At 38.2% G+C, this 24,215-nt stretch overlaps 1 protein-coding gene and 3 non-coding genes across 4 annotated transcripts in view; 1 reads left to right on the top strand and 3 right to left on the bottom strand.

Moving 5' to 3' along the window:
* Positions 1-1,448: 1,448 nt before the first annotated feature.
* On the bottom strand, positions 1,449-1,520 carry trnad-guc (transfer RNA aspartic acid (anticodon GUC)). Its single transcript has one exon. It is a non-coding gene; the product is annotated as a tRNA-Asp (tRNA).
* A 3,114-nt stretch (positions 1,521-4,634) lies between these two features.
* Positions 4,635-4,752, top strand: LOC120475549 (U5 spliceosomal RNA). Its single transcript, XR_005621980.2, has one exon. It is a non-coding gene; the product is annotated as a U5 spliceosomal RNA (small nuclear RNA).
* A 5,430-nt stretch (positions 4,753-10,182) lies between these two features.
* Positions 10,183-10,254, bottom strand: trnad-guc (transfer RNA aspartic acid (anticodon GUC)). The gene has a single exon. It is a non-coding gene; the product is annotated as a tRNA-Asp (tRNA).
* A 7,483-nt stretch (positions 10,255-17,737) lies between these two features.
* map3k5 (mitogen-activated protein kinase kinase kinase 5) overlaps positions 17,738-24,215 on the bottom strand; it is a 60,611-nt gene continuing 54,133 nt past the window's right edge. Inside the window, exons 27-30 of the mRNA XM_039666250.2 lie at positions 20,945-21,057; positions 19,478-19,587; positions 19,288-19,364; positions 17,738-18,660 (exon numbers count right to left, since the gene is read on the bottom strand). Coding sequence (XP_039522184.2) covers positions 18,600-18,660; positions 19,288-19,364; positions 19,478-19,587; positions 20,945-21,057 — 361 coding nt within the window. The 3' untranslated portion in view covers positions 17,738-18,599. The remainder of the gene's footprint in view (positions 18,661-19,287; positions 19,365-19,477; positions 19,588-20,944; positions 21,058-24,215) is intronic.

The following is a 24,215-nucleotide window of genomic DNA, read 5'->3' as shown; positions in this document are numbered from 1 at the left end:
CCTCATTTATTATAAAAAACTCTTTACACACTCTATAAAGACTGCGAAGTCTTAAAGTAAAGTCTTAAAACTATAAAACACCAAAAGAATAAGTTCATTTCTATGTGATACGAATAGCAGGCTGTGGAAAGATGTGTATATTTTTTTAGTTGACAAAACCCTTCCAGATTTTAAAATGAATGAATGAATGTCTCTTTATTTGACATGGACATACAATTACATTGGACAGAGACAGACCATATGCATTTGTTTTCTAGTGATTATAGAATACATGCTAATTTTCATCACCTGTCCACAGGTGGGCTTTTAAAAGAAAGTAAAATAACTAGAAAAAAATAGAAAAATAAATAAATAAGTGATCAGAATCAGGAAGTAAAAGAAACATCAAGTATCAGAATCAGAAGTTATTAGTAGTATGCTATAGTATACATGTGAGCAATGTTGTTAATTTTTTAGCCATTGTTTCAATCCAAAAAAAAAATCATCATTGTTTATTTAAAGTATGGTTTATGATTTGTATATCAACCTATAAGTTCAATTTCTCACAGCCTACATGAAAACCTCCAACAAATAGGCTATCAGTTTTTACTTAATATGAACTAAGAATGAGTAATACTTCCACAGCATTTATTCATCTTAGTTAATATTTGAAAACATTATTCAAATAAAATGTTGTATTTGTTAACATTAGTATCCAACATGAACAAACGTTGAACCACTGTATTTTTATTAACTAATATAACAAAGATTAATAAATACCGTAACAAATGCATTGCTCATTGCTAGTTAATGTTAGTACATTAATGTTAACAGATTAAACCTTATTGTAAAGTGTTACCAGTTCATGTTATCTTTTTAAGATGTTTGTTTAATACCGAGGGGTTTATTTGTGATTGTTTTAAAATCATTTTTAGATATTTTTAATGATGCATTTGTATAATAAAAACGAACAGTTTTAGTTAATAATAACAAGCCCAATGATTTAATGGTATTAGATGATTCATTAAATGCATGTGAAAGATTTTACTTCCAATAAATGGATGTTTGGCCTGAGTTTCTGTTGCATTTCCACTGTTCTGACCAGCAGGGGTCACCAGCGTGTGGCGTTTTGAACGCTTCGAAACAGTGAATCATTTTGATTCGCTGATAGATTCACTTTGATTCACACAAACAAAGCTTTTCAAAGCTTTGAATCAATTGAACGGCAAAATGATTCACTGTTGAAGCGTTCGAAGCACCACACGCTGGTGACCCCTGCTGGTCATAACAGTGGAAGTGCAACAAAAACTCAGGCCAAACATGCTTAAAACAACCTTTTACAAACCAATTGCCAACACTAGCTTGAAATTATTTTTCAAGAAACTATATTTTTCTGGGTCGCTTTATCAGCAGCTTCCACGGTAAAGTCTGAGCTTGTACAAGGTGTTTGGCCTTCATAAAGAAAAAGCCTCCCCGTCGGGGAATCGAACCCCGGTCTTCCGCGTGACAGGCGGAGATACTGTCCACTATACTAACGAGGACTGGCCGATGAAGCTATGTCTCTGCACTGCTTTGATAAGTCACTTCATACTAAATATGCTTTCCATTATGGGAGTGATTGTTATTTAATCCTTTTATTTTGGCCAAGGGGGGCAGGAAGAGGAGCTCTCCCTCTCCTATAGAGGAATCCACCTGCAATCCAAGGAGATGAAGAGTTTGTTCATTTAGCGTCCAGGAAGTTCCTAAAAATCTTGAGTTCCCATTCGAGAGCGGTAACTTCAACATTGTGGGAACTCCTCCCTTCTCCGCTTTTGTTGAAATCGTATAGGTTTATGCCAGCTTGGAACAGCTGGCCAACTGTTGTGAAGTATGCAAATACTGACAGGCTCAGGGACGTATAAAATGTATGGGAGCGACAATTGTGTCAGAATCTCTTTCTTCACGCTGTCATTTTTGAAGTTGCACCTGAGGACTAGTTTCCTTTTCTTCCTCGTATCCGATGGCTAACCTTTGCAAGATTTGTGTGGGCCCCATCGACCCGCCCGACACCTATGAGTACTGAGTGAGCCGGCCTTCTTGGCGGCCTTCTTGGACTCCACATGCACTGCACCGACCTGCCGGTGTGCACTTAAGAACCATTAGGGTTTTTGCTTATGCTATTACAAGACCCACTGCCGCCAGCGAGCCGCTGGTGGGCCCTCCCCCACCCAGAAATGAGGCCTGGGGCTGTCATCCTCTACTGTCGCCATGTTCCACCGGTCCTTTTCGTGGATGTGCTGGACTCGAGCCTACCTAGAGTAAGTTGGATTGCTGGTATCTCCAGTCAGGCTGAGAAGGAGGACTCATTCTTCCATGATGTCCACGAGCATGTGGTGGGGTCGTAATCAGCACCCCAATCTGTGTGCATGGCCGTCTTCTCCCTGTGTTACGGGGCGGAAGCTAATAGCTATATGCCCTCCAGTCAATGAGACCGTCACCGTGCACCTGATCCCATCCTTTAGTTTCTGGGCACGGATCTCAGCCTGCAGTCCATGCCGTGCAAGTTCACGGTTCATCTGTCTGACAAAGCCTATGCTTCAGCTAGTGCAGCTCTCTGCATTTCGTGAAAGACCTGCGCACGGCAACGGACTTCACACTCATGGTTACAAACCACTCTGCCTAAAGTGGTTGACATCATGGGCTTAATGGTCGTCCTTAACAGGTACCTGTAGTTAACCCTAGCTGACCTGAAGATACGGACTGCGGACTGCTTGGTGACGCCGTGGTGTCAGTTACTGAGCGTTTCTCTGAGGCGCAAGTTCCAGCCGCAAGTTGCTCGTTCCAGTCCTCGTCAAGGTCTCACTCTTCGTCGGCACCTCGCCCCCCCCAGGATCCGCTGCTACTCCTCACCCTGAGCTGTATGTTTACCATAGGCAGTGGACGGGACCGGGAAGGAAGCATCACGGACCGAGGAGAAGCCCGAGCCGCTATGGCACGCAGCCTCCGTCCTGACTGACCATCCGAGAGAGTTCGGTGGAGGCTCCGCAGTGTTCTGCATCATGTCCCCCCTGTTCCTGACGGCAACGTTTGCAATGCTTGTGTGAATGCTGTATGAGTAAATTATGAAATTTTAGTGGGATTACATATTGATATGATAAACAATCTTATTAAAAGTAATATAACTTGACTGCGAAACATAGATAGATAAAATGACTCATATAATGATATAACATTTAGCTCATGTAGTTGGTGACCTAAAGTACACTGCAGTAACTCATAGCCCCGGGGCCCAGTGAGCTCTTAGGGCCAATCCCAATTCTACCCCTTACCCCTTCACTTTCCCCTTCCCCTCCGTTTTGCGCGTCCACGTGAAGGGGTAGGGCTGTCCCAATTCTCTTTTGGTTGGAGGGGGAGGGCTAGGGTGAAGGGCCAGATAGCCCTTCAAACGAAGATTTTCCGGGAGCACACTTCAAACGAAGGGGTATGAGAAGTGTCACGGCTAACCCAGGCTGGCTGCCCAAGCGACAAAGGAGACCCATAAATTTAAGTATTTGTGGCTTTAATAAGTATTATAATGACAAATAATGATTTGCTTTATGTTACATTCAATATTTTGTTCATATTTACGGTCAGTTTCTTCAAAGAAACGTTTGTAAAAAAATCGCTAAAATTACTGTAGTTTGCTAACGATAGTCCCGCAACATATTTTCGTCGTCTCCGTTGTTTCCTGCGAACTTCACAAGATGCAAGAAAATAGCTGTAACCCACGCGACTGAGATAACTGCAGCTGTCGGCGGGATCTTGGAAGTTGTGATAAATATCGGCGCATATCCTGTGACGTAGGCGCTAGCGACGACTTATAATGACGTTTAACGGAGGCGTAGTGGTGTCCCATTTCTTAGGGGAATATTTTCACCCCTACGCATTGCCACTCTGTTTCAAGGGTCAAGGGGAAGGCGAAGGGGTAGGGCTAGGGGAAAGGGAAGGGGTAAGGGGTAGAATTGGGATTGGCCCTTAATGCGTCCCTGGACCTGCTGCTAATGTTAAAACAGTTGTTACGCTACCGCTGTTGACACTGTGTTTTTCTTTCATGCATTGAGAGCTTATTGTGTTGTGTCTGCCCTAGTTTCAGTGCAGCCTTCGCTTTCATTGTGTTGAATATGCAAAGTTTAATGGGTCGGAGCTGATGTTTCATTGATCTAACTTCGCCTATCAGATGCGAACACTCATTGGCTGACTGTCTTTCTCTCTCATGGCTGGTGTAGCTTGGCCTCACTTTCTCTGGCCTTATCTTCACTACTCTCACAGCGGATTTAATACAGTCCCCGCAGTGCCATACCTGACACAATGTTTTAGTTACTGCTCTCAAAAGGGAACGTCTCCGGTTACTATCGTAACCTCGGTTCCCTGAGAGGCCGGAATGATATATTGGGTTAGCCGTCGTGTTTGCTGTTCGACTAGCTGTGCAAGCGTTTAGTCGTGATTCTGACCCAATTGTCATGCCCGTGCATTTTATACTGCTCGTGAGCCTTTCAGAATTTGCATACTTTGCAAAAATTGGCCAGCTGTTCCAAGCCGGCATAAACCTATAAGATTTCAATAAAAGTGGAGAAGGGAGGAGCGTCATTGCTGAGACAATGTCTCGTTCCCGCCTCTCAGGAAAGCGAAGTTACTATAGTAACTGGAGACGTTCTAGAAATCCACGCATAAATCGTTTGCCTTTTACTAAAAATTTCCGTGGAGGGAACATTTGTGAATTTCTGGGATTTTGTACGCTCTGCTCACAACAGAGCTACTTGTGTTTGTTCAAAAGCAGGGGATGTTTTGTGTCTTGCTGTGAGTTCCTCAAGTGTGCACCGGCAGGTCGGCGCAGTGCATGCATTTGGAGTCCAAGAAGGCCGCCTCGACGAGGCCCAGGCCCAGGCAGGCTCACTCAGTACTCATAGGTCTCATATTCCAAGCTGGCGTAAGCCTATAATATTTCAACAAAGTGGAGAAGGGAGGAGTTCCCGCAGCGTCACAACTGACGCAGTGTTGAAGTTACCGCTCTCGAAAGGGAACTCAAGATTTTTATGAACTTCCTGGAAGCTAAATGAACAAAACCTTCATCTCCTTGGATTGCAGGTGGATTCCTCCATAGGAGAGGGAGAGCTCCTCTTCCTGGCCCCCTTGGCCAAAATAAAAGGATTAAATAACAATAACTCCCATAATGGAAAGCATATTCAGTATGAAGTGACTTCTCAATGGTTGAACATACAAAACAGTGCAGTAGTAAGAGCCAGTCCTCGTTAGTATAGTGGACAGTATCTCCGCCTGTCACGCGGGGGCCAGTCGCGCGTAGGTGTAGAGCGCTGCCAGCCAATAGGAACGCAGGAAATTTCAGGGAGGCGGGCCAGAAAAAATACACAAAATCATAGGTTCGAGTCCCGTCTCGACCACAAATATCATATATTGTATCTAGATTAAAAAATGATTACAAATTCATGTCAAGTACGATTTACATATAATAAACTAAATTTTTTCTGAAAATAGAATAAAACTTTTAAGATTTGTTTTTGTGTAGGATGTACGAAATGTCCAATTATCTCAATAAACATTTAAATTATAATAGGGTATAGTTCTCTTTTAATATAGAAAATATTTGAATGTGAATAATTGTAAAGAACATTTTGATAATGTTTTATACCTTTATTTTTTTTTTAGAGAGATTTTCACATTATATTTCTTTAACTATGCACAAAAATCCAATATATATATATGAAAAACAACCAGTAAACACCAAATAGTAAGTTTATCATTTTATTTATAATACAATAATATACATATTATTATGTAAAACTGAAAAAGGTACTGTATTAAATACTTATAGATTAAAAAACAATAACATGAATAATAACAATAATAATAACAACATAAAGCTGGGGAAAAAACAAGATTTAAAAAAATAACAAATAATTATGTACAATGTTTAATTAACAGTTATTAAGTTTACACATCTGACCAAGATAAAATAATGCAAGTCAATAAAATTAACTTTAAAAACACACCAAATTGCAATGCAAACAAGGACTAAACTGTTTGATTTTAATGGACAATGGAAAGAAATTTAACAATTTTAAATTATAGATTAAATAACAGCAATAATAATATGGCTGTGGAGAAAATGAAAAAAAAAAAACAAGAACATTTTTAAAAGTAAATAATTATGTACAGTGTTTAATAGTAACAATACTTAATATTTAGTGTTTTTTCAAATCTGAGCAAGATAAAATAATGCTAGTCAATAAATGAACTTAAAAAATACAATGCAATGCAATAAAATACAATACTTTTGTAATTTTAATGAACATCCATATATATATATATATATATATATATATATATATATATATATATACAGTGGTGTGAATAAGTGTTTGCATGGTTTTACTTCAGTTAGCCTAATAGCTGGTTTGATTTGCATTGAAAGATGATCTTATGGTAAGTACTACCCCATGCCAATCTCTAGGTGTGGTGGAAGGTGTGTGATGATGTGGGGATATTTTAATTCCAAAGGCCAAGGGAACTTTATCAGGATGCATATTATCCTGGATCCATTAAATAACTGGCTTTTAAAAATAAAAATCAGCCTGACTCTATGGGAATTTAACATAGGGGTGCCCTGACTTATGCACCCTGTATTTTGAGGAAAAACATTTATTTATTTATGATACATTATTCATTCACAAAGAAAATTTGTGTCCTTAAAGGTTGGAGTTTTCCTCATTTTTCTAATTAAGGCATTAAGATCAATATCAAAAAGATTATTTTTATTCCTCTTTTTAGGCAACTTTAGCATGGGGGCAAACACTTATTCACACCACTGTATATATATATTAAAAGTGCATTAATATGTATAATATTGTATATGCGTGAATAACACATTTAATACACGTGTGTAATGCACGTCTTTACTTTTGTGTTCAAGTAGCTGGGAACAGGGGTTTCAGTGAGTGCAGACAGCATTGGTGCAGGTGTAGAGGCTGATTGTGCTGCGTGAGATGGTGCAAAGCCGATGTTGTTGGAGGAGCTGCAAGGAAAAGCACAGGGAGGAAATTAAAAACTGAATGTACATATGTATTTGATTGTCTTGACTACATTAAATGACTAATCATTATTTATTCTTTTATTCTATTTATTTTGTTATTTGTTCTAGTAATGCACATTCTGATAATGTTCAAATGCTTGTAAGTAAATAGTCAATTTTTTCCACAACAAATAACAGTTTAGCATGCATACAATTCATGAAGTGCACCCACCTTCACCACTGGTATATTCAAACCTTAACAGTAGTTAGAACAAAAGAACATGGAGGATAAGTATGTAATTGAATAAGCCTCAAAAATGGATGTGTAAAGTAACCTGTTGTAAATAAGACTGTGGATCCTGTGGCTGCAGATGAGCCTAAAAATTACGCATTATAATTTGAATGGTTTCTCTCCAGTATGTTCAATTTTTATTCCAATTTTATAAGAATTTGACATGGGTATATATAACACACATGACAAGATACTTGATTTACTTACTCAGCTGTGTGAGATATTTTGTTGGAGAAAAACTTTCCAGTTCTTCTTCCTCCTCCATTACTATAAAATAAATAAAATAAAAAAATATAAAAATATATATGCAGAAATGTATGCATGTATATATAAAAAGTTAACAAGTTTAACTAATTAAAAATGTTAAATTGTACTATTAAATTGCACACATATATCTATTTGTTCATAATTTAAATGTAATATGTGTGTGTGATATTAATTGCAATATAGGAGGACCAAACCTGCAGAAATTAAACATTAATAAGTAAAAAAAAAAGATACATTTGATAATAGGAAAATAAATAAAGGAATAAATGACTTGATAAAATAAATATGATTTATTCTTAATCAAAATCATTTTTGTATTTTTTTCCCTTCCCTTTCTGCTTTTATTTATGTGTTAATTAATATTTATATTTGGTAAGCAAGACCAACCAACCTAATTATCATGCACATCAATAAATGAAATACTGTAAAAATAGATATAAAACTAAAGAAAGAAAATTTAAATAAATAAAGGTTAAAACAAATATATCTGGAAATAAAAACAAATTGGAATAAATAAATATATATATTAATATAATATATTAATAATATATAAATATATATATTATATAAAATAAATATATAATTAAATGAATGCATAAATAAATATAAGAATAAACTGAACAAAGAAATAAAATAATAAATAAATACAATTAAAACGAATACAAATACATTAAAATATAAAAGCAAAAAATGATATATTTGGGGGAAATTATACAAAAATATATTTGATTAAAATCTTATCATAATTATTTTATCAAGTCGTTTATTCCTTTATGTATTTTCCTATTATCACATTTAATTTTATTTATTTATTTATTTATTCATTCATTCATTTATTTATTTATTCATTCATTCATTTTTAACTGCAGGTTTGGTCCTCCATACTACTGCACATTACATCTTTCTGCAATGTTAACTTATATTTTAAACATAGTTAGAGATTATGATGAAACATTCACCTTTACAAACAAAGATACTCTTATAAAATAGCTGTTTCTTATCGTCACAATCCATTCAACACGATAACAATACGATTACATGACAATACATGCAATTTAAATGATAAAATATTTGAATAATAAAGTATATGCACTCACCTGAGTTAAAGTCTGTCTGCAGGTAGTTTAGACAAAACGAAACAAGTTTGCTGACAAGTCGGTAAACAAATATCTCTCCGGTAATAAAACGGGTTGACAGATGACGCTTCGCTTTTTAAATTCCCCGCCACGGAAAAGCGAAACAGCGCCGGGAAGTCTACGTGTGGCCAAAAGTAGATTGCATCCGTAGTGTTAAGCACTACCATAGAGAATGAATGGGAAAAGTTAAGGGAAGTTAAGCTTAACCATTTTCGGCTCCCGCGCGGACCGGGTTCGATTCCCCGACGGGGAGGCTTTTATTTGTGAAGGCCAAACACCTTGTACAAGCTCAGGCTTTACTGTGGAAACTTCTGATAAAGCGACCCAGAAAAGTAAGGTAAGTATCGTAAAAAGTACTTTCAAGAAGTGTTGGCAATTGGTTTATGAAAGGATTTTTTTAGGCATGTTTGGCCTGAGTTTTTGTTGCATTTCCACTGTTCTGACCAGCAGGGGTCACCAGACCATTTCACAAGATGTTAACAACACTGGTCCAGAAGCACTTCCTGTTTCAGTTTGTAACTGTTTTCTTTATTTCAAATGTAAAGAAAACATCTTAAAGATGTTTGTTTAACTTTTTGATTCAGTTTTAAATGTTCTGTTGGTTGTATTTTATCCCAGCTTTTATGTAGTGTTAAAAAACTGAAACAGGAAGTGCTTCTGGCCCAGTGTTTACATCTTAAGCTATAAAATCATTAGTTTATGGGAAACACTTTAATTTGTTAACATTAGTTAGCTACATTAATTAATATAAACTAAGAATGAACAATACATCTACAGCATTTATTAATCTTCATTTCCTAACATTATTCATATCAAATGTTGTATTCGATAACATTGGTTAATGCACTCATTGTGATCTAACATGAACAAAAGCCACTGTATTTTTTATTAACTAGCCTAATGTAACAAAGATTAATAAATACCGTAACAAATGTATTGCTCATTGCTAGTTAATGTTAGTAAATTTTATGTTAACAGATTAAACTTTATTGTAAAGTGTTACCAGTTTACGTTATCTTTTTAAGATCTTTGTTTAATACCAAGGGTTTTATTTGTGATGGTTTAATTAATGACACAATTTGTATAATAAAAAGGAAGTGGTTTAGTTAAGAAACTCTATTTAACTGACCTATCAATTTCTCCATTAAACAAGCTCAATGATTTAATTGGCTACAATTTATTTTATACAGACACTTCCTATTTAATGGTATTAGATGATTTGTTAAATGCATTTGAAAGATTTTAAGAAAGCATTTGCTGGTGACCCCTGCTGGTCAGAAAAGTAGAAATGCAACAGAAACTCAGGCCAAACATGCCTAAAACAACCTTTTACAAACCAATTGCAAACACTTACTTGAAAGTACTTTTCGAGAAACTAACCTTACTTTTCTGGGTCGCTTTATCAGCAGCTTCCACGATAAAGCCTGAGCTAATGCAATGTTTGGCCTTCATAAAGAAAAAGCCTCCCCGTCGGGGAATCGAACCCCGGTCTTCCGCGTGACAGGCGGAGATACTGTCCACTATACTAACGAGGACTGGCTCTTACTCCTGTGTCTCTGGCACTGTTTTGTATACTCAACTGTTGAGAAGTCACTTTATACTTTATACTGCACATGCATGGGAGTTATTGTCATTTAATCCTTTTATTTTGGCCAAGGGGGGCAGGAAGAGGAGCTCTCCCTCTCCTATAGAGGAATCCACCTGCAAGCCAAGGAGATGAAGGTTTTGTTCATTTAGCTTCCAGGAAGTTCCTGAAAATCTTGAGTTCCCATTCGAGAGTGGTAATTTCAACATTGCGTCAGCTATGACGCTGTGGGAAATCCTCCCTTCTCCACTTTTATTGAAATCGTTTAGGTTTATGCCAACTTGGAACAGCTGGCCAACTGTTGCGAAGTATGTAAATTCTGACAGGCTCGCGAGCAGTATAAAATGCATGGGCGTATGTATTAAATCCCACCGTAAGGGTAGCCGACGAAGAGCGAGACCTTGACGAGGGCTGGAACGAGCAACGGGGCATCATGTGACTCATAGCCTTTGTGCACTTCTGCGCCTCAGAAAAACGCTCAGGCGTCACCAAAGAGACCAGAGGGAGTGATTGGAGCATTTAAGAGTGCCTCGCAGTCCGTATCTTCAAGTCAGCCAGGGTTAAATACAGGTACCTGTTAAGGATGACCATGAACCTCATGAAGTGGCCAATGGCCTCGGCAGAGTGGTTTGTAACCATGAGCGCAAAGTCCACAGTCCTTTCATAAAATACAGAGCGGATGCTGCTTCACCAGCTGAAGCATAGGCTTTGAACCATGAACCGTGAACTTGCACGGCATGGACTGCAGGCTGAGATCCGCGCCCAGAAACTAAAGGGTGGACACAGGTGCACGGTGACGGTCTCATTGACTGGGGGGGATGCGCATATAGCTGTGGGCTTCCGCCCCGCAACACAGGGAGAAGACGGCCTGGGTGGCAGTGTGCACACGCGCGGATTGGGTTGCAGACTACGACCCCACCATGTGCTTGTGGACAGCGTGGAAGAACAGAGTCCTCCTTCTCGAAGCAGCCAAGTGGCTCAACTGGAGATACCAGGAATCCAACTTACTCTAGGTAGGCTCATCCGGGGCATTCCACGTCGAGTCCAGCACATCCCACCTGCTTCTCAAGTGCACACCGGCAGGTCGGTGCAGTGCATATGGAGTCCAAGAAGGCCGCCTCGGCGAGGGCCAGGCCCAGGCAGGCTCACTCAGTACCCATAGGTGTCGGGCGGGTCGATGGGGCCTGCACAAATCCTGCAATGGTTATTGGATTGCAGGTGCATAGGAGAGGGAGAGCTCCTCTTCCGGCCCCCCTTGGCCAAAATAAAGGGCTTAAATAATAAAAACTCCCATAATGGAAAGCATATTCAGAATTAAGTGACTTCTCAACGGTCGAGTATACAGTGCCCTACCGCTCTGAGACACAGCACTATCAGTTATAGTGGACAGTAGGGCTGCACGATTAATCGCACAATATTGTTATGCACATCTAAAGCCTAGTTCACACTACATGATTTTAAAATGTCGGGCTGAACTGTGCAGTTCACACTACATGACTTGCTCTCAGTGAAATCATGAGTGTTCAAGTTGTTTAGCTGTTCACACCACACAACACAACGTGATTGATCCACAACAGGAGGTAACTCACTACACGAGTTAACAACGCACTATATAGAGATACAACCACGATCGGATGATAAGAGCATATCATTTGTGACTCAATGAGAGCTGTTTCAGTACTATAATACGGTCTAAATCCTGAAAATACTCAAACAAATAACGAGTTGACAACAACACGATTCTATCTGGTCTAGAAACCATGTTTTGTAACGAAAAACCACGCAATAAAACGAACCAGAAATGACGCGAAACTGCAGAGAAGAACACAACACGCGAATATGGACGTCAGACAGAAACTAGTGCTGCACACTGTTTGCTCGACGATATGCTCTGAGAAAAAAAAAATGCAAAAAAGAAAAAGTAAGATTTACCTGGTGTCCTCAACCCATGCGTTGCTATGATTGGCTGTACTCATGACATCACTGAGATTGAGTCGCGCGACTGCGCGAGATATCTAGCATGCTAGATATTTTTCTGAGCTCGGTGACCTGTCTGCGAGCTGTCTGCGAGCTGTCTTTGATGCGTTGTTGGCTCTTTCACACTAACTGATTGGCGAGCGTTAATCGTCCGCTAATCGCCCGCGATTTGCACGCGATAACACCCTGACTTGTCGGCGACTCAACGATTTGCAAATCGGGCTTAAATCGGGCTTAAAATCACGTAGTGTGAACTAGGCTTAATCAGTAAAGCCGGTTCCTTGATTAGTAGTAAATCACCTTCACATGCTTTCAGATGGACGATGTGAGTGTTGAATTAACACTCAAGGGTGTTAAAGTTAATGAGATAATTAAGTGATTAATTTAGTGATGATTGAGCATTATTGAAGACACCTGATGATCACAAGCAGAATCACCGAAGGAGAAAATCACAAATTGTAAGCCACCATTATGGAGATCAGTGTTTGCTTTAGTTGGGCTCTTGACCCTTAAACTTTCACTTTAAACTTTGTTTGTCTGCTGTTATTGATTTATAACGTTTAAATGAACATAGACAAGCATGATCTGATAGTGTTGATAATGTTGGTAAACATATTTAGATGATCTAATTTAACTTATTAGCAACAGTTTAGTGGTTCTACAGCATATGATAATTGTGTTTTTCTTGTAGTCCAAAAAATTGTTAAAAAATTATTTTGATCAAATCACTTTCTTCTTTATTTAGAAACACAGACATCAATAATCAGCCTGTGTATCTCAATCGTGGTGAAAAAATTAATCCTTGTTGCCACCAATCACAACTCAAAAATGGCTCCCATCATGCATTGCGGTATGAATAAATTATGATCTGAATTGTCAATGTAATTTACTTTTCTTAATTGAATATTCTGCTCGTCATCATAATTGAGATGTTGACTGAGTCTTGACGTCTGTATGTGCCTTAGGGAAAGATTTTTTTTTAACAAATTTTAAGAAATCCTTTATATTATATCTCATATTCTAAACATTCATGCAGAAACACATTCATACTGTAACTAATAGCATAAATCTCAACATTTAGTTCATATGATGAATGTTATAATTTAACAAACACCATCACAACACTCTTTTCTTTGTTCATCTGGCAGGTATAACCCATATACAGCAACCGAACAAAATATAAACTTAAAGGGTTAGTTCACCCAAAAATGAAAATTAAGTCATTAATTACTCGCCCCCATGCTGTACCAACCCCGTAAGACCTTCGTTCGTCTTCGGAACACAAATAAAGATATTTTTGATTAAATTTGAGAGCTGTATCACTACCACATAGACTGCCTAAGGGACTGCCTCTTGACAGCCCAGAAAGTCAATGAAGAAAATGTTTAAATATTCCGTGTGACTAGTGACTACCGTGGCTCAACTATAAGTTTATCAAGCGACGAGAATACTTTTTGTGCGAAAAAACAAACAAAAATAACGACTTTATTCGACTATTCCTTTTCTTCCTTGTTGGCCTGAAACGAGACTTCCTTAGATTTCCACGACGCATGCGAGAGAACTGAACTGAGGTAGTTGAAGGAGATCGCAATTCTCGCGCATGCGTCGTGGAAATCGTTTTGAAGTCTCGCCTGTCACGTGTAAGACTGGGGTTCGATTATCCGTGGAAACTGCTAATAAGGCAACCCACAAAAGTATGGTTAGTTTCTTAAAAGGCACTTTCCAGAAAGTGTTGGCAATTGGCTTATAAAAGTGTTTGGCCTGAGTTTTTGTTGCATTTCCACTGTTCTGACCAGCAGGTCACCAGGTGTGGCGCTTCGCACGCTTCAACAGTGAATTATTTTGTGAAGCACTCGGTTCAATTGATTCAAAGCTTTGCAAAATGATTCACTGTTGAAGTGCCACACGCTGGTGACCCCTGCTGGTCAGAACAGTGGAAATGCAACAGAAATTCAGGCCAAACATGCCAAAGGGCCGTTACATAGTCAACGCGAGCTACGTGAGCAAGCAACGCGAGCGACGCTCTCCCTTTCATAGTGTAAAAGCAGATGCAAGCGTCACGGGCGATGCGTAAAATGCAATACACCGGTCACGCAACAGGGGGTAGTAGATTTTTCACTGCAAACCTGAAAAAGCGGTGAAGCTCGTGAAGGCGTGCGTGGCTCTCCACAACTTTCTGGCATCCACTGAACGTGCCAGATACATGCCCGCCGCCTTTGTGGATGCGACGTCTGACACCGGAGAGGTCCAGCCTGGAGACTGGAGGCAGCAAGTTGTGGGGGACCAGAACATGGTCGCCGGACCACGGTTTTCGGTTGGCAGCAGCAGACCCTCCCGGAGAGCGGCACTTGTAAGGGAGCAGCTGGCTGATTTCTTTTTTATCAGATGCTGGCGTGTTTCCCCACCAGTACAGTGTGCTACGATTGGGTAGCACTGACAAATAAATTGATAAAAGTTCGATTTGAAGCATGAGTTTTTTATTATTATTTAACACTTTACACATTTTAACTTATTTTGGTATTATGTGAAAACCATAATTTGGTATTTTTTAAATTATGTAAAAACCATTACACATTTTAACTAATTTGGTATTTTAATTAATTAATTCATATCCATAAACCATTAATTCATATAACCAGGCTGGTAAATTTGTCACGGGCACTTTTCCAGTCCGTTTTCACCTGATTCTGTCTTTCCCATCGCGATTGCAACCTCTCTCCAGGCATTTTTCATCGCAATTTTATTTGAGTGTACTAATTGTGATGAACTGTCGTATAAATGCGGATGAACGCTTATAAGCTCGTATAATTTTTCCTCCTCGACCGCCATTGTATTCAAACCTTCTTCTTCTGTTAACATGATATATTTGAATAAATGTACAATTCTTGCAATGTCGCCCCCACCGATAACGCATAGTATGGGCTATATGCACGCATAAATTCCGCATTTGACGCAAGGATGGTCGTCCATTTCCGGTTGTGGAGGAAAACGGGATTATGGCAGAGTCTTCAAAATTTACTGTCCTCCAGTCTTTGAAATGAAACGTACATACGTTTAGATGTAATTTTATATATAGTTATATTTATTTAATATAATTTTAAAAAGAAGCATAAACACAACGAGGGGTGTCTGTTTTATCTGTTTTTGTGACTAACGTTTCTTTAGTATAACCATGGAGTATAAAATTCAATATAAATTCTCAGTATTGCATTGGACTCTACGATCGGCGGAAGTTATCGAGCATCCCTAATGTTTCACCGGAAATACCGCCGTGCATAGAGCCCATTGCGTGCATCAGTGCGTCGCGTATCAAAAACTACTAGGACGACACATTTGGCTAGCTACGCATCGACGCATAATGGCGGCCAAAGCGTAGCGATGCATAGCCATGCGGACGCGTATGCGTACCGATGCGTTGACTATGTAACGGACCTAAAAGTCCCGGATGTCCGACCTTGAGAATAATGGCGGCCAAAGCTAGCGACGCATAGCCTTGCGGACGCGTATGCGTACCGATGCGTTGACTATGTAACGGCCTTATAACAACCTTTTAATTACAAACGCTTTTTTTGAACATAAAATCTTTCACTAATAGCTATAACAGCAGCTGAAGTTTGCTGTGATTACATATAATTATTTGAACTTTATACACGTTTGTCTTACACACAAAATAATCAAACTGGGTACTATAAACAAACAGCATTGGCATTAAGTTCTTGATCAAATAAACAATTACGTCAAAAATATACATACAAAATATACAAAAATAGTACATAATTATAAATTCAGGTCCAAAATGTTTGTACGCGAATGTCATAGACATAACTAAATGGCTACTAAAGCCAGCGCTGGCATTTGTTTACGTCCTTACGCCTGAGATTATACATGCAAATACATTTTAAATGATTAAGTCTTACTTACAGGTTGTGGCCCAACAACTGCAGCCTCTGGTTTTAAAGCTGGAACTGCTTCATGTTTTAGTAACCTTGTTGAATCACTGAATTCGTGGAGATTCTGGAAGCTGTCTTCACAAATAACACACTTTCGACAACAGCTCTCCACTATAACTCTTCCTCTTCGACATAGCCGCAGAAATATGGCCATGCTCCCTTTTTTGCATATTCCAGAGGGAGAGTTGATGTAAATTTATGGGTTAGTAACTAACATGGGCGTATAGCCATTATCAGTCGACCATGATCGTGGCATCGCGCACCGCTCGCGCATGCGCATCTAGGTGACACGGATAAATGTAGTTCCAGAAGTTCCAGAAATGTACAAAGTGCCCTGGCCTTGAATGACAAGGTAAGGAAAATAACACTAAACCAAAATTAAATAACCAAGACTTGGTTGGTATTTTTCTCAGGAGATGTTTTGAGCATTTATTTCAGACACCGGATTATCAGCAAACTGCCAAGAGAACTGCTAGCTGGCTACTCAAAATAAACTAGCAATCTATTCAGTCAGCATATTTGTGTTTGATCTGTGTGAAAAACTTGAAATATAATTGCTAGACCTACTTTTAGCTACCAAGCAACCTTCCCACAAGGGATAGATTGATTTTATAGTATTTTATAGTTAATGGAAATCAAATCAACCATTAATTTGAGTTAATCAGTACATGACTGATTAACAGTAATGTAAATGCTAAATGCCCTAATACATGTTGATACAACAATGCAAAGTATATGCTCTTAACCTTGCAGTTTTTCACATATCAGGTAAGCCTCAATTTTCCATTTCTTTGCACAAAACTCTCCAGAAAGTGTCATTTAATGGTTATTTTTCAAAAAAATTTCCTGGGGGATCATATCCCCGGACCCCCTAGCATTTAGTCAGCATAATAACAAAATTGACCCCGTTTACTTTTAAAACATGTCCCTGGTTCATTGTTTATGATTAATTGGTGCTTGTTATTATAAAGTTTTTACCATCCAATCGATTCCCTTAACATGCCACCCTATTTACTCTTAGTTTGAAGCAAATGTACAAAAAGACGAACACAGACGCGACTAGATGGTCTGATTTAATCAGATGTGGTACTTGGGTTGAAAAGACAAAAATTTGAGACATTTTTCCTGAATTATACTTGACATCAGGGCCAAACAGTACATCATTTGATGTTAACATGCACCAGTAAGGATGGCCATCAAAAGGCCGCTCTGTAAACACTAATGACTGAGCAATAATGGAATAGCTCACCCAACAATGAAAGGTCTGCTGATGTTTACTCACCCTCATGTCATTACAAAACTATATGATTGAATTTCTTCAGTGGAACACATTTTTTATCTACAATGATAGTCAATGGTCAATGTTTTTTGAACCCCATCGTTCTTTAAAAAAAATGTATTAGTGTTCCACCAAAGAAAAAAAAACTGGGGAGGGCAATCAGTAATGACCATGACACCAAGCAAATAATGTAATAACACTTACGTTTTAACTGTATTAGCTGGCAATTATGACGATTTTTTCTCAAACGTTTTATTTAATCCAAAAGTGAAATTCCAATTTGCACAAAATGAAACCAAACACTGATCATGCAAACATTTACCACAGATATCAAACGTATCCATTACATGATTGTCACATCACATAGCCATAGGTGTGTGTGTGTGTGTTTATATTATGTTTTATGATATGACTAGAAACTGTTACAACGGTTACACTTAAAATGGTATTTTCACAGAATTGCTAGAGCTTTGTGCTGAATAAATAGACTTACATACACATTTGTGATATATTCTCTGTGCGTCTGGATATAGTTTACATATAATCTCAGGAATGTAGCTCTAAAAGGAGTTTATATACAATTTCAGAGGTGGTTTATTCATGCCTCACCCCAAATACGTGGAGAAACAATTCAGTTTGATTGGCTATTGTGTATCTTCATACCTGTAATTCAGAATATATGCAAATATAACTAGCTTTGATTAAAAAAAAAGTTACTTGACAATACACCTTATTAATGATGATGCATGTAAAAATATATAAAACGCACAGACTTTTCAGTGTAGTTTCAGGGTCTTTTCTGATTTGGACTGGAAAAAGTTCTCAGGCAGGTCAAGACATGTTTCTGTAACCAAAATCTAAAAAAATAAAAACAAGTTTCCTATATAAAGATGCCGTAACAGTGTTCACGTATCAAATGTCTGCGCCTCATTTACAGTCACGTGTAAAAGGGCAATTTCACAGACAAATATAAAAGTTAAAACATATTTACAACATGTGATATGGATAATCACATAAGACTTCAATTGATCCCACTATATATTTGGTTGTGTTTTAACAGCTGATGGCACACGTGCGTGGCTGCGGGCATCAGCCGGGCTTCTTCCTGTGCTCTGAGATGGCGCTCCACAGTTTACACAGGACTCCACCTCTACAAACACAAGAAAAAACACAATTAGACCCAACCATCCTAAAGTGAACAGGAATTATGTTGTGCGTGTCTCCGGAGGACCACGTTTGCATAAACAGAAATGAATTTCTCATTTCTCAGATAACGTAATATAAAATGTGTCTAAGCATCGGGAACTTGCAGCAAGCCGAACAACGATGAGTAACTCACTCCACTGTTTTATAGAAGCCTATATTGCAAAAGATTACATTTAACAACAGGTTATATTTTCAATGCGTTTCCGCGCCTCACGTGTCATTAAGCAACATTTCTAGAGCAGCAAATCATCATATTAGAGCGATTTCTAGAGGATCATGTGATGCTGAAGACTGATGCTGAAAATTAAGGTTTGATCACAGGAATAAATTACATTTTAAATTATTAAAATTGAACACAGTTATTGTAAATTGTAATGCTGTAATATTTAATATTATAGTGTTTGCTGTATTTTTGACTAAATGAACTCAGCCTTGGTGAATCATCTTTCAAAAACATTGGCCTGAAATATTTGAATGGCCGTGTAACAATTTAATGTGAAATATAACCTATGCATGCTTATGTCTTTTTAAAATAAGAATACATTACAGAATATCAGAGTTGTTCCCGTACCGTAATCTCAAAGTCTTCAAGTCGTCTCTGGTGACATAACGAAGGATGTCATCTAGACTGTAATCTTCGGCTATCACCTATGATATTGAGAGAACATAAACCGTTACCTGTTGATTTCAGACAATATAATGAAGGACCAGATGTTTTAAAATATTCGGATGCCAAAGTGAACAGATTTTCTGTGTATTACTCTCTCTATGGAGTCTGCATCCGCCCCGTGGAGTTTCAGCCAGTCCAGAAGTTCGCGGTGTTCGTCTCCTTCAAATGAACTATTTGTGTTCGTGAGGTGCACAGGAACATCTGCCATAAACACACGGTAACACACAGTACAACATATTAGGGATTTAATACATGGAAAAAGATTACCAAAGCAGCAGGCTAAATTTTAGGCTAAATCACTAATATAATCATTAATAAAATGATTTAATGGTTTGCCACTTTTGACCAATAGGTGGCACAGTCACGAAACTGATGCAGTGTGGTCAGAGTGAGGTGATGATGACACATGCAGCATTTTGGTGTCAATATGTCAATGCACTTCACAGATAAAGCCTGAATAGTCATTTTGGCATTATGCCTTAACTTGGAGATGATTCGATTTTGGTGAAAATCGCACAAACGGTCTAGAAGTTTGGTTTTAAAACGAAAATAAAGATGGTGGACAGGAAGTTTGGCTGACTATGACAAAATTGGTATCTATGCATCTATTTTTCGGCATTACCCAAGGAATCTATTAAGATCAGTGCCATTACAATAGGTAAATTTGGGCATTAGTGTATAGCAAACAACCTATGTCTCCGAACAGTGGTTTCGTCTCGATGTTGGCAAACGTTTTTATGCGCTAAATCACAACACTACACAAACTAAAAGGCGAAACCTAGCATGTTTGGTATCGTTGGACTCGGCAAAGATTCAGTAATTAAGGAATTCCTGTGAAAATTGGCACAATAAATAACATTAATAATAACTATTAATTAGGGCTGTGCAAAAGTTAATTGCGATTAATCGCATCCAAAATAAAAGTCTGTGTTTACATAATATATTTGTGTGTGCTGTATGTAATTATTTTGTATATATAAATACCTATGCATGCATGTATATATTTAAGAATTATTTGCGGTTAAATTCTGTATATATTTATAAATACATAATCTATATTATATAAATATAAATATTTTATATATGAATAACATATTTTCTTAAATATATACATGCATGTGTGTGTATTTATATATACAAAATAATCATATACAGCACACACAGATATATTATGTAAACAGAGACTTTTATTTTGGATGCTATTAATCGTAATTAACTTTTGCACAGCCCTACTATTAATTAAGGCCCACACTGAGATGTGGTTTGCACTGTTTATGGCAGTACAGTCATGAGTCATCAGGGTGAACAACATTGGGCTGAACCTGAGTTTCTATTCTTTCAAAATATATTACAGTGTGTCTCAGAGCAAAAATACCCTCAGTTTTAGAGAACACTGGGGAATTTAAGCAGCAGTGGGACAAACAGGCTAAAAGACAGACTGATATTTAACCAGCAGGCATTTTCATTGCAGCCTGTAGCTCTGAATACAGAGTGTGTCTATATGTGTGTGTGTGTGTGTGTGTGTGTGTGTGTGTATAAATGCGCAAATCAGACTCACCGACGGGCCCGGATCGACACTTCAATAGTTTGATCTCTTGTTCTCTCTCCTCCAGGACTTGCTGTAGGATGGCCTGATATTCTCTCTCTTTCTCTATCAATTCCTCCAACAACCTGGAGCACACAAACACACTCATGTCTAAGTATATAACCGTCCAGTGTGCTACAGTATGACTTGATGCAACATGCAAATACACATAACACATCTTGCACATGCTCTGAAAAGCTGTGATTATGGTTAATCATAGTCCAATAATTGCTGAATTTTAAAGGAATACTTCCGCAAATAATACAAATAGTCCATGTTCACATTTCTCAGTCAAACATTTAAAATGCACCCAAAAAAACATGACTTTCATAAATATAATTCAAAGTCAAATCTGCACGAATTTTGAGTCTTCAAAAAGTTTCAGCACCATAAAAGGTTGCAAGACAAACACGACCCATTGCGGTTTAGGGTCGTATGGCAGGGTGCAGGGATGTGATTTTTACATTTTTACACACACTTGGCTTGTTAGCCTGGGGTTAAAGCACTGAACACGTGTAGAAATCGCCGTTGAATTGGTGTAATGTTGTTATGATGTTACTAATGTTAACAAATGAGACCTTATTGTAAAGCGTTACCCATATTTTCTACATGCTATTAAATGCTTGCTTAATTTCTTGTGCAATTTTCTTCCAGATTTATTAGTTATTTATGAATCACCATTTATTTGTGTTAAAGCTTATTACTATTCATGTTATATTATAGTGAAGGGGTGGATGTATAAGTAATGAGTGATTATAATCGAGGTATTAATCGATGTGTGTCCTATACGTTGAGTGACTTCTGTGGAGATTTTACGTACAGTAGTTACCAGTGTGATTACTGAAATGTTGTTTTCATGTATTCTCTAATGCTTGCTCACAGTGTTGTAGTACTCGAGACTCGGACTCGTCTCGGACTCGGTCTCGAGACCATATTTTAATGGTCTTGGTCTTGTCATGGACTCGTGTCCATTTGGACTCGGAATTGACTCGTACTCGAACATTTTTTTTTTTAGGACTCGGAATTATTCCCGAGTCCACTCGAGTTCAATTCAAAATCTTTTTCATGATTATTAATGTATGTTAATAAAATATTTCTTTAAATTGATTGACACGCCCAGTGATTGGTGATTTTCTAGTGCGCAACTGCACATGAAAAATTGTAATAAAATTACTTTTAACACCACCTACTATGTGGCCTTTTTACCCTAAACTGATCATATTTTTTAAACTCTAAGTAAATTCAGTAAAAAACTAAAAAAAAAGGATTTCTCTAAGTAAATAAAAGTAAATTAGGTAATCAACCCTTACTGGTCTCGGACTCGACTCTCTATGGACTCGGTCTTGACTCGGACTCGACTCTCTCTGGTCTCGGTGTCGACTCGGACTCGAGTGAGGTGGTCTCGACTACAACACTGCTTGCTCATTTAGCCCAGCTTCCAGAGATGAAATATGGACTGTGTTTGTGTTTGAGAAAGGTCTTCAATGTGTTAAGGTCGTTGAAGCCAATAGTTTAAGGCACCATTTCTTTGTTAAAGCCTTCCCAGATAGCAAACTGACATTGAATCAACGTGGAAATATGACATCGAAACAACGTTGATCTGACATTGTTTTGCTCATCGAATTAACGTTGAACCAACGTCAGATGCGTCATTCTTTCAAAACTAACGGAAAATCAACTTCAACGTTATGAAAGTACCAATTTTCGATTTTCATTTAGCTTTGAAGAATGCCGCGTCTGACGTTGGTTCAACGTTAATTCGATGAGCAAAATCAACGTTGTTTCGATGTCATGAGAGACGTCGTTTCCACGTTGATTCAATGTCAGTTTGCTGTCTGGGTTATTTTCCAGTTAGACTGAAGTCTAGCTATCCTTGAGAGAAAGAAGGCATTATCTCGATGTTTTGAGACGACTCTCCTGTTTATGGTTAGAGCCTGGCCGAATCCAACCTTGGAAAAGCTGTGTGTCGGGGTGTGTGTTAGTCTTCTCGGTTACAGGCTAAGGAACCACAGGCATTATGGGAGATTGAATGAGTTGTTGTTCTGGACATGTTGGCGCCCAGCAACCCAGATCTGAGACCTGGAAGGTCACGACGTGCCTAACTTCAGGGTCCGAGTGTCATCCGCATAATCCATGGAGATATGCTTCCGACTATCTGCATATGTGTGGAAAATTAATACGTTTATCTATTTCTTAGCCAATCAGAAACTGCAACCTGAAGCAAGGACGTACCTTAGACCTTGGTGAAGGGTATAACTGCTGTGTGTGTGTGTTGCGGAGCGGCCTACAAACTCCTGTGTGAGTCTTGAAGCTGAAATTCTGCTGATGAAACTGAAAAACTATCTTCAGTAAAACTTTAATTTATTATAATTCTGACTCCGGGTCTTTCTTCAAAACATCTGGTCCTTAGGTCCTAAACTGTGACCCTGACAATAGTAAATTGCAGTAAATATAATTTAAAAAAATTGTTTACAAACACTGGTTGTATTTTTTATTATTCCAACAGCCATGTGCACATGTGAAAGACTAGTTAATTCACTTTATGTGCTTTAGACATGTTAATCATCCACGATATTGTGTGCTTTAATAACAGAATTGTACATCAGAGATGGGGACTCGAGTCTGAGACCCAAAAGACGCGTCAGCAACCTGTTTTCGTGCAATTATTGCTTTTTAAATCTAAATTCATTTTAATGTATTTCTATTTTCTTTTATTGGCGCATACGTTGGGGAAGCGTATGATAAGCTGCATGTCCCCCGCCCTTTGTCATACTGTGCATGAGACAGAGCGTATTTAGGCCACGCCCACAGCGGGGGGAAACAATCCAATCGTCTCCATGGACTTTGCGTCTGTAGATTTCTCATAAATTCAACAAAAGTTGGCATTGTAAATCATCCCGATCTGCACCGTCATCACAGACAACGTTAGAAAGCTCTCTCTCTCTCTCTCTCTCTCCTGTACAATGTTGTCACATCCAAATATGGTCATTTCCTTTTAATCAGCAACCAATCGCGAAAGTAAAAGGGGGATTTAACTCTAAATGAGCGATCTCATTGGCCTGATGGAAATCTTTAGATCCCGTTTTGCGTTTTCTCAAATGACTTTTCTCTCAAACTCCAAGTCTGAAATCTCCACTTCAGTAGCACCGATATACCAAACCTAATACACCAAACTGTCCAGGCTTGTACCTAGTTTTATTATGAAGACTATTACAGATGGATTTGTAAATATATTATTCCTAGC

Source organism: Pimephales promelas, chromosome 13, assembly GCF_988280905.1.
Source record: "Pimephales promelas chromosome 13, fPimPro1.hap1.1, whole genome shotgun sequence".
Lineage (NCBI taxonomy): Eukaryota > Metazoa > Chordata > Actinopteri > Cypriniformes > Leuciscidae > Pimephales > Pimephales promelas.
The sequence above is the reverse complement of the archived record's forward strand: the minus strand, read 5'-3'. Positions and strand labels throughout refer to the sequence as shown.